General features: G+C 39.3%; 1 protein-coding gene across 1 annotated transcript; it reads right to left on the reverse strand.

Moving 5' to 3' along the window:
- Positions 1 to 3,426: 3,426 nt before the first annotated feature.
- Positions 3,427 to 10,430, reverse strand: slc39a9 (solute carrier family 39 member 9). Its single transcript, XM_062440134.1, has 7 exons — positions 9,933 to 10,430; positions 8,672 to 8,780; positions 7,204 to 7,407; positions 6,881 to 6,949; positions 6,012 to 6,097; positions 5,784 to 5,918; positions 3,427 to 5,299 (listed from the first exon to the last, which is right to left on the reverse strand). Exons 1-7 carry the CDS (start codon positions 10,026 to 10,028, stop codon positions 5,066 to 5,068), a joined length of 933 nt encoding a protein of 310 aa, XP_062296118.1. The 5' UTR covers positions 10,029 to 10,430; the 3' UTR covers positions 3,427 to 5,065.
- Positions 10,431 to 10,908: the final 478 nt, after the last annotated feature.

Consider the following 10,908-nt stretch of genomic DNA (forward strand, 5'->3'; position numbering starts at 1 on the left):
CCTCTCTGGCTTCCCCAACCCTGGGAGGTGGGGCAACAGTGAGGAGGGAAAAAACAACAAATAAAACTATCAATAGAACTAAAAATAAAAAAAATAAAAAAACTCAATATAGTCACTCAATAACAATTAGCCCGATAAAACCCGATAACACACACACAGAGGTGCATGTACAGCTGTGAGGAAGTAGCTGCCACTAAAAGTAGCAGAGAAATCCCAATAACTCAGCAGGGTGGAATGATGCAGCTGCCAATACGCACATCAGCTGGAGGCGGACTGACCGCACAGTGCAGCAGAGATGAAAACAGGGATGATGGAGAGGGAGGGGAGGGAGGGAAGAAGAGGAGGGATACTGGGAGTCGATGGGGGCGGGAGGGAAAAAGAGAAGCTTTAGGAATGAGTTGCTAAATCTGAAGCCTAGTCAATATATTTCAGCCAGTAAAAGCTGTTATTCAGATTACTATACTTCAGCAGACTTCAGCTTTTGGCAGGTGTGAACTTTTCCTGTTGCTCCATCCATCCATCCATCCATCCATCCATCCATCCATCCATCCATCCATCCATCCATCCATCCATCACTCCATCCATCCATCCATCCATCACTCCAGCAGTGAATTAGGGGAACATCTGTGGCCGAGGCACAGCAGCACGACTCTCTAGTTAAAGAGGATGGACAGTCCGAGCGGTTAACATGCAGCTCAGCGCAGAGAGTATCAGATTAATTGACAGAACATGTGTCGGAGTGGATGGACAGCAGATTATAAAGATATTGACAGCTCAGCCTGGACATCCAGGACAGAGAAATGCACGAGGCTGCGGACATTAAGGCTGCTTTTTTTCTGTCTGCTTTCATAAGAACTTTATGTCAGAGTAGGTATAAAAAGCCTTTAAAATAGTAATAATTTAAGAGAAAAGTCACACAATTTTGGAAAAAAATGTGACTCAAAGTGACAGGAAAATGTCATAAATTCTTACCTTGATAAAAACAGGATGAAAACGTCAAACATCTGCTCATCTGCTTTCTGTAAATGGACATAAAGTGCATTAAAACCAACTATTTAAATGGTGAAGTTCAGGTTCAATTCCACCTGTTACAATCTAGGAAAAATACCAAAACAGACACATACTACATACAATACAATACAAACATACAAAAAACGCTTCAACATTTTCACCAGTTTAAAAAACTTTAATTTAGTCGTCATAAAACACGTTGCTTTACAACTAATTTTCACAATCAAAAATCTGGAAATAAGGCAGACTCATCCTGGAATGACAAAAAATAAAAAATATCCCCCCCACCCCCTAAAACAAAACAAAACAAAACCCCTCTCCCCCCCACTATATCAAATAATCACTTGATCCAATAACTCCCCTGAAGCCCCAGTATGTGCTGTTATGTCTGTGTTTGCATGGGTGAAAGACGTCACCTGACAGTTTAAAGGGTTTCCTCCATTTTTTTTAACACACGGTGGATCAAAGATGTTACACATAGACGCCGTCAAAACTCTGCTCACATGATTAAATGTAAAAGACGTTATTGCGTTTTAATATGTTCAGATTAACACTACGGGCTTGGTTACGATTAGTTAAACTCTAAAATCCCTAGTGAGGCCAGTCCCTGCATCACCAGTACTGTGACTGTTCAGGATGTGAGAATGCACATTTATATTAGATTTTATGAAAACTGACACAATGAAACATGTTTCAAGTCAGATTTAAACATCATAAACATGATTCCTGTCCTGAGCCATTACCCAGTCATTGAATCTCCAAAACATCAACTTTCAACTAGAACAGACCGTTTTCAGCCTTTGTGACTTTTCAGGTAAATCGTTTTTTAAAACCGACTGGATTATTTTCTCTTAAAAGGTACCATGTGGAGTTTCTGACCTCTAGTAGCACGATGGAGCAGATGTCTCTAAGAGTTGTTTTTGTCATGAACACGCATGTGCACACTAGGGAAACAATAGCTGGTCCTACTAATAGTCTCACACTATTCCAGTTATCTAAAGGAGGCTGTAAGGTGTGAAGAATTGGAGCAATGCACCAGGAAAGGAAGGAAGGAAGCAATGAGACTATAAGTGTAAAATACCAAACAGTGTGGTGGTTGCAGTGTGAGGATTTGAAGCCTTTTTAACTTTAATTTAACTTAATATCTTTTTGGACAGCCGGCTGGACAAAAGACAACATTTAAAGACTTCACATCGGGCTTTTAGAAATTATAACAGGCCTTGTTTGTTTTCTTACTATTCTGATATTTTATAGATAAGATGATTCATTGAGAAAATCAACCTGAGAATAATCAATAATGAAAATAATCATTAGTGGCAGCCCTAAATGCAAGCTAACAAACACAGATGTAAAGAATGCAGAAAACATTTGGCTTTGAAGATGTTTTACAAAGTAGGAAATGAATTCAGCAGGTTGGTTTAGACTTTAACGACACTTAAAATTAAAATAACTTGTTTAAAACTCCACAGAGCACCTTTAAGAAGTAGAAAAACTTCAACCCGTAAAAGAACAATTCAGTGTAGTCAAAGTCATCAAAATTACACCTGAAAATTTGGTGATCACATGGTTTTCAGTGGACAGCAACATGAGACCATGAATGTTAAACATCCACAATGTCATGTTTGTCTAAAATGTCGGTAGTTTTAATAATTGTATTACCTTTTATAACTATCCCTTTATCCTCGTCCCTATAAGAAGACATTTGAACAACCTGAAGTATCTTCTGACTTGAGCAGAGTCCCAAATAAAGGCTTGCACATACTTCATCTGAATGAATTGTTAGTTCTTAAAATATGTTGGTGTTTTCTTAAGGATGAGTAACATATAAATGTTAAACCTCAGCAGGGATTTTGATGCAACACTGTTTACAAACACATAATGGATCAGTCCTCCAGCATGCCCAAAAGCAACACTGTGGGGGGGGGGGGTTCCCTTTTGTACAGACACACAGTTTCCCATATAAAAAATAAAACGGTCATGCAGTTGCTGGTCTGCATGCGTCCTGCTCCGCTCTCCTTCTCGTAGGAAGCTTAAAACATCACGTTTGGCGTCTTCTCGTCATTTAAGTTGGAATTAATAGACAAGTCGTGTGTAAACCGTTACATTTGTACGTGAAACAGACACTCCTCTTGTGTCAGTACTGAAAAGAACAGTCCGTCCATGTCCAGAAAATCACATGAAAGTAAAAATAAAAAAAAAAATGTATTTGTGAGTTAGCAGTTCCATCTCACACAAGAGACCATGATGATTGTGGAAGAAAGAAGTTACTCTGTACAGTATACTTACACACATATACATACACATGAGCTCTGCCGTGAGCAGGCAAAGCGACACACTCACAATATCCACGTGTCCTTATAGAAGAGGGAGCGTTTAGTTTTAACGATGCCGGAGCAGAGGCGGGGGGGGGGGGGGGGGGGGGGGGGGGGGGGGGGGGGGAGATGTTGGGGGCAGGGCTGCGTTCAAGAGCATCTATCCGACAGGTCCTGATATGTGAATCGCATTCAAATTATTTTGTCAATGAAGACAAAACATCAGCTGCACTCCTGAGAGGGAAGTGACTGTGCATGGGTATGATTATTGCTCAGGTATGTTTAATTAATTATTGAATGAGGAGTAAAAGAATTATAGGGCTTAAAAGAAAGGTTTGCTCAAAGTCTCCTCACTAATCTGTAGTGACGAATATTTCTATCAATGGTCCCTCAGTGTGAGCTCATTCAGTAAATGCCCTTTACAAGGCAACTCATCCATTTATCCATCCATTCATTCATTCAGAGTGACCGCTGAAATAACCCTCCACCTTAAAATAAGCTTAGTAACACTCTATACAATCACTTAAGACAATTCTATACAGATTTTTTTTCCTGCAATCTCTATTTATAATTATTCTTCAGAAAAAACAGAACAGAAAAAAAAAAACATTTCAGGAACTAAACCGATAAAACAAAAGTGACAAAAGTTCATTTGATTCATTGAGGCTGCGTTGTGTCTCCTTCCTCACACACGAGACTCGGCCTCTAGTCGACTGGATCTTTCACTTTAACATGTGGTTTTAAATAACAGCTTTTTTTCCCCCCACACAACAGATTTTTTTATAACAGGACCTCTCACTCTGTAGACAAAAATCACAAGCCAAAGCAAAAAAACTGTTACGGGCCTCTGGCTGGTTAGGCTAATATCTCTTCCTGCCTCGCAAGCTGTGAAGTTAAGAAAATAAGTCAGGAACGTCTTCTACAAACTGTAAAGTCCTCATGGCGTCGTCTCTTCGTGAATCTGTTTCAGCTTGTTAATATGGCACTTGAAAAATCAGCTCTAATCGATCTGGACTGTTGCTAAGAGATTTACAATCTGTACAGTTATATATATATAAAAAAAGGGAGTTTACGTTGCTTTCTTGTTATCAGAACCTCTATCGGGATATTTTAAATCTCACTGTGCAACTGGTATCTAGTAAAACATTACTGTCATGAAATCAGGGTTGGTTCTTTGACTTTGGACAAGCACAATAATGCAACACTGAAAACTGCAGTGATCTTAATAAACTGGGATAAAGGCTCCACCACTATGGCCTCTCTTTAAAAAAAAAAAAAAAAAAAAAGGATTTCTGGAGTGTGGTGGTCTGATGGTGAAGACGCTGCAACATAAACAAAACATCTGTGGTTTGATTCCAGCAGCGGAGCTTTGTTGCAGGTCATTCCCTCTCTCTATCTCCCTCGTTTCCTGTCATATCTTCAATGTCACTACCCAATAAAAGGCATAAAAATGCCCCTCAAAAAAATAAAAATAAAAGATTTCTGGTGGAATAAATGGACACAAACTGTATCTGTAAAGCGTTGTGTCTGCAGAAAAAAAAAGCATTGTTGTGTGCCTTGGTTGTCACTGCAGCAACTCTGATTTCCCTAACATTATTCATTCCCTGTTTCAAGTTCATCTCCGAGTCGTAAGACGTCCACCAGCCTGATCCGCGAGGTCCATCAGCAAACAACAAGCAATAAGACATTTAGATCCACAATGTTTGAAGTCTTTCCTCTCTTCTAACTCCTGAGCTCTGAGTCTAGTGGTGGTGACCGACGGACAGCACCAGAGGAATGAGGCAGCCCAGCACCAGAGCTACCACCTCCACCTTGCTCAGTCCCTTCCCCCCGTTCCCTCCCGCGGCTGCGTGGCTGTGGCCGGTGCCCCCCACCTCAGGGAGCACGTGGACGGTGGCCACGTAGAGGAAGGTGCCGGCTGAGAAGAGCATGGCAACACCGGTGGCGTTGATGTCTGACAGGGCCTCTTTGCTGCTCTGAGGACGGAAAAAAAACAGAAAAAAAACTGTCAGGCTAAATGTCTGACTGAAGATTTGAGCCACAAATAAACATTTTCTTTCTGATGGGCAGCTGGTTGGTGAAATGCATACTTTATTTCATTTCATTCGGACTTTTTATGGCTTACGAAATTGAATCCATTTCATCTCAAACAGGCCTGTTAAATGTCGTAGAGGACCCTGAACTCCGACCAACCAGACTGGTTTTCTTAAGCAACACAATGCCTTTTATTGGAGTCGTGTTCAACACATTCTAAGGAGGTGACAGCCAGTGTGCCTCAGGCTGAATACAAAACATACTGATTCCCAAGCTAAGAGACTGTGTTACAAGCAATGAGAGAGCTGCAGTTCGTTGCCTTGGAAAAAACTCTGTGATTTGCTCCAAACAAAGAAACTGAGAGAATATTCCTATTTCTATTTAATAAGATCTTTATCCCATCCAGCACATTTTCTCTGCTGTTACCTGACTGAGGCCAAGAAAAGTGAGCATAGCGAGGACGGGCGCTGCCAGGGCGAAGACCAGGAGATGTTTGCGGATGCGGTTCCTCTCGAGCCCGGCGTGCATCAGGAACGATACCAGGCCGAACGCTGCGGGAGCCTGCGGACGACAGAGCAGCACGTTTAAAACATACTTCAGCTAAACAGGTTTCATTTGTATATATATATGCATCAAGATATATAACATTATTACCTTGTGCAGCATGATCGCTACAAAGACGATGAGCTGAACGCTGGTCTGAGAGGTTGAGGCAGCAGCTCCTAGAGCCACTCCATCAGCTGGAGACAAAAGACAGAGTTACTGAGATGTAATATTTAAAAATGTGCAATAAATTACACTGAGCTTAACTTGATATCAGCAAACAACTACTTTCTATGTAAATATATAGTGGAGCAGTGGTGACAGGAGCAGAGACTTAAGCCACATCACCTATGTGTGTTTTGTGATCCGAGCTTTTCTGTTCTTTGTTTTGGTGGCTGCTCCAACCTGTATGTTAGTGTATGTGAGTCGCTCCGTGTCCTCCATGTCTGTTTCTAAGATGGCAGCCATGTCACAAACCTTCTCAAACATGTTTCTGAAAACATTTGGAGGCAGAAGCTTGATCCATATTTGATCAGCGACTAGTTTAACAGTTTGATCTTAGTTTCATATGTCGCCTTTCTTTCCCCCCCAACTTTATTGAGTAAGTGACGCACACGTTTACCTATGTTGGTGCTACAGTGTAACATCTAGTAACTGAATGTCGTGTATAGTGTCTTTAATATTTGGTCATTAGTATGATGAAATTATTAACATTTTTGATGTAATACTGAAAGAATCAGCAGCTGTTACTGTTGAGCTTTCAAAAATCACCTTTGTGTTTTAATTTTAATTTGGAGCTTCATCCAAAAACTAAAGATTTATGAGTAAATAAGTTTAAAAAGAAAGATAACAGAAATTTAAACAGGTTTTTGTGGTTCCACAATACAATATATGCACTAGTTGTAAATTGTTAAATAAATAAAAAATCTAGTTACAAGGAACATCAATCAATTTGTGATGTGACTGAGCGTCAAACCCACCTGCAGCGTGGACCACCAGACCCAGGGTGGTGGTAATTTTTGAGTTGGTGACCCTCGCGGACTCTGGATCTAAACCAGACACAATACAAAAGTACATGTGAGTAATAAAACCACAACAACATCTCCTCACAGAGCAGTGCACCCTGGGAAAGAAAATGCAGGGTCTAATTCAACGAGATAATTGTCTTCCAAAGCAGATTATCACTTCGAGGATAATGACCCAGCCTCTCCCCTCTCATAACTAAATCACCACACAGACACTCAGCACCCGTGTGCTGTGGATGCTTTAATCTTCCTGCTTTTGTTTCCCTCGCAGTACTCACCCTCAGTGTTATGCACATGTGAACTGCCTATCTGGTCCACAAGCAGCATAAAGACGAAGCCCAGGACCAGAGACACTCCGATGCAGGCGTGGAGCTGCTCGTGACTGTGCTCGTGTTTCACGCTCTCGCCCAGGCCTGCCTTTGATTCAACCTTCGCCTCGGACACCTCCAAACCCCCAGCTGCGCCATGACTGTGCTGTCCACCTGTGAATATGGTCATGAGACAACACATAAGTTAAATGACAGCTCAATAAAACATTTAAATTCTGATTCCTGAGACTACTACGCACAGAGATCATAAATTCAAATAAAACCCTCCTATAAAGACATCACATGACGCACTGAACTCCTCTGTGGAAACATTTAGTTTGTAATTTTATCATAAATCAAATATTTGTGTTTGACAAACTTTGTTACGTAACAGAAAGGCTTCAACTATTTGTAGTTTACTACTGCTAGTCGAACTTTGCTCTATTTGAATAGGATTGTTGAATCAATTGTTGCCAAATTACAGTAGATTACAGTATGTGTACATGCTCTATACTCTAAATCTCTGTCGGGAGATCCAAAGACTTCAAAGACTTTTTTTAGCTTCATTAGACAGCAAACAGTAGGGAGCTGACAGGAAATGAGGAGAGTGAGATTTAAATCACTACTAAGGCTCTAACTAATGATGCTTTTCCATTATTGATGAATCTGCCTTAATTTGTTTTTCTCCTGATCCTAATATACTCTATAAAATGTCAGAACATTTTTATAAAAGACCAAACAGAATTTCCCAGTTTTCAAGGAGACATCTTCAAATTACTCACCAACAATCCAAAACTCAAAGATATTCAGCTTACAATCACATAAAACAGAGAAACCAAGCTAATCCTCCCATTGGAGATAACGATTAACTGATTATCAGAGTACCTGAAGATTAATCAGTAAGTCATTTGATAGAACATTTATCATTTCAGCTCTATTCCTGAGGCCAACACCCACCTTCAAATACTTTTAAGCAAATACCTGCACATGACATAAACTACAAATCAATGCCACAATCATCCCAAGTTCTGTCACTTGTTGAATGACCGACAAACCGGATGAATTTGGTATTTGATCAATAATTTAAGTCAATTATCAAACAGCCATTCATTCTCTGATTCCAGCTTGTCCACTGTGAAGATTAAAAGCCGTTCTCCTTACTGTAAAATTGTAAATTAAATGTCTTTGTCTATATTGTTAACAGTTAAATTGTTGTGAGATTTGTGACTGACAATTTTCAGTATTAACTGAACATTTACAGATTAAATGACCAATGATAGATGAGCTATTCCTGTCTTTTCATTGACTGGTTTCAGCACTATCAAAGACCACCTTCAAATGTGAACACAAACCAGGCAGGTTTGCTTTGATTAAATAGAGTTGTGTAAACACATTCAGGGGGGAATATACTGCTTTGGTGTAAACAGGTGGACTCTACCTTCAAGGATCTCTTCATAAAGTACGTGGACCCCTTCAGGAATGATAACAGCCAGGGCTGTCCCACAGAGCAGCCCTGCTCCCAGCACAGTGACCAGCTTCAGCTTCTCCTGATCAAACATAAAGAGTCACATTTAAGGCTTCTGCCTCATAAACACAAATGATGACTTGATTATCTGATTAACACTGGAAAGTTTGATGCAATCACAACTTGAGATTAGAAGCATTGATGAAGATAAACTTTAACCTCTCTGTAAAACTGGAAATGTTGCTATTGCCTAAGTTAGCTTAAAGGTCAGGTTCCATTTTTCCAGTTTGTCTTAAAACAACAGTCAGGTGTTCATATGAACAGTGAAAGAGGTTTTCCTCACTGTAATCATTCCTCCTGTTCATACTGACTTTTAACAGATCTCCTTCAAATGTGCTTTCAATGGAAGTGATGGAGGGCAAAATCCACACATTAAAAAAAAAAGTGTATCTAAAGCTTATATGAAGCTTCAGCAGTCTGATTTAGTCATATCAAGAGTCTTTACTTCATGTGACTACAATCTGGCTCATTTACAGTCTTTTTCCCTGTCTCTAACCCTAACCCTTTCATTAAGGATATCTTTTACAGATTTTATTGTAAATGTCTTCCTTTGTTTTTATTAATATTATTTAATATTACATCATTTTGTGTATATTTTTACAATTATGCACCACAAAACCAAGGCAAATTCCTTGTATGTGCAAACCTACTTAGCAATAAACCTGGTTCTGATTATGATTCTTTGTGTTGCTCTGTTGAGCTGTAGTAGAAAATAAAAAAAGAAGGACTTTGGCACCAAAAAAGACATTAACATTGAAAGATATCTATCATTTGGACGTCTGAAGCTTCATATTAGCTTCAGATAAACTTTTAAAGAAAATATTTCTGCACAGAAGCTAGAAGTTGGTTTTGGCCCCCATCAGTTGCATTATAAACATTATGAGGCAAGTATAAACAAGAGGAATGATTCATTGCTGCAGATGTCAATGAGATATAAGAGGACACAACATTTAATTTTCTAATTATCCTGAAACAACAAAGTTGGGATTCTCCAGACAACGATAAAGGCATTAAAAACAATTACTGCAAACATTTGGAGACATAACTTTTGTTTTAACACAGGCTTGCATAAATTGTGAGCTCCTCCTTTAACTGTGCAAGTATTCAGCAAGCACTTGTATACATATACATATATATATATTTCTAAAAAGGGTTTTGCATGTTGTAAACTTACCTCTGAGAAGTTGAAAGCTAAAGGTATTGTCCCAGCCACATAACATCCTACTAACATCGCCAGAGACAACAGGCTGATAGAGCTAAAATCATCCATGGCTTCACTTTTTCCTCTTCTTCGGCTAATAACAATGCTAAGCTAAACCTCACTTCTCTCTTCTTAACACTGACTGTTTAATCGTGCTCGTCAAGTCACATAACATGCCAGTAGTTTACAGTAGTTGGTAATCTAATAAAACACGCCAGAGCCTCAAAACATCCACGTTAACAACACCGACGTTGCAGCTTGTGGCCTCGGCAGTGTTAGCACGCTAAGCTAACTAGCTTCAGCCTGGCTCTTTAAAAAAAAAATCACAAATTAAAGAAGTCTGACACTTTAACCTTCACGTCCAAATAGTAGACACCTTGCATCATCATCTCTTTAACATCACAACTTCCCCCCTGACTTGGTAAATGCCCCACTAACAAACTGAGAGCTAGCTGATCATCCTCCGTGTGTTTTTTTTTGGTGTAGATTAAAAGTACTTCCGGGTTGAGTTTCATTCACTCATCACTGTGCAGACAAACCTGCCACGTCTCAGCTTGCAGCACAGAAGAAATGATGGGTTTTATTTTAGATTTCTTCTGATGTAACTATATACTCTGATGGGCATGTTTTATATTTACACTCAAAACATATCATAGCATATATAAAATAATATGTTAGAGACATGTAAAGTAATTTACAGATGTTATCAAGTTTATTTTATTTAAATTTTACTGTATTGTATGACCACTGCTAACATTAGTGGTGGTAGTGATTTATTGTGGTCCTGTTTAACTATTTCTATTTCTAATGCACATTGAAATAAAATAATAGGCTAAATAAGGCATTAAATTGAAAGGAAAACAAGGTTCATAATTTTTCAAATGTGCCTTAAAACACGTCAGAAGCCCAAATAAACACTGAAATTATTTTTGTAACTGCAATCATTAGA

This window comes from Scomber scombrus, chromosome 19 (genome assembly GCF_963691925.1).
Source record: "Scomber scombrus chromosome 19, fScoSco1.1, whole genome shotgun sequence".
Taxonomy (NCBI): domain Eukaryota; kingdom Metazoa; phylum Chordata; class Actinopteri; order Scombriformes; family Scombridae; genus Scomber; species Scomber scombrus.

Bases quoted from the DNA above. Each gene is read 5' to 3' on its own strand.
- slc39a9 (XM_062440134.1), bottom strand. From the start codon at position 10,028: ATGGATGATTTTAGCTCTATCAGCCTGTTGTCTCTGGCGATGTTAGTA. The intron at 7,408-8,671 runs GTAGAGTCCACC...CCATATTCACAG, and splicing joins TTATGAAGAGATCCTTGAAG to GTGGACAGCACAGTCATGGC. The intron at 6,950-7,203 runs GTGAGTACTGCG...TGTCTGGTTTAG, and splicing joins ACATGTGCATAACACTGAGG to ATCCAGAGTCCGCGAGGGTC.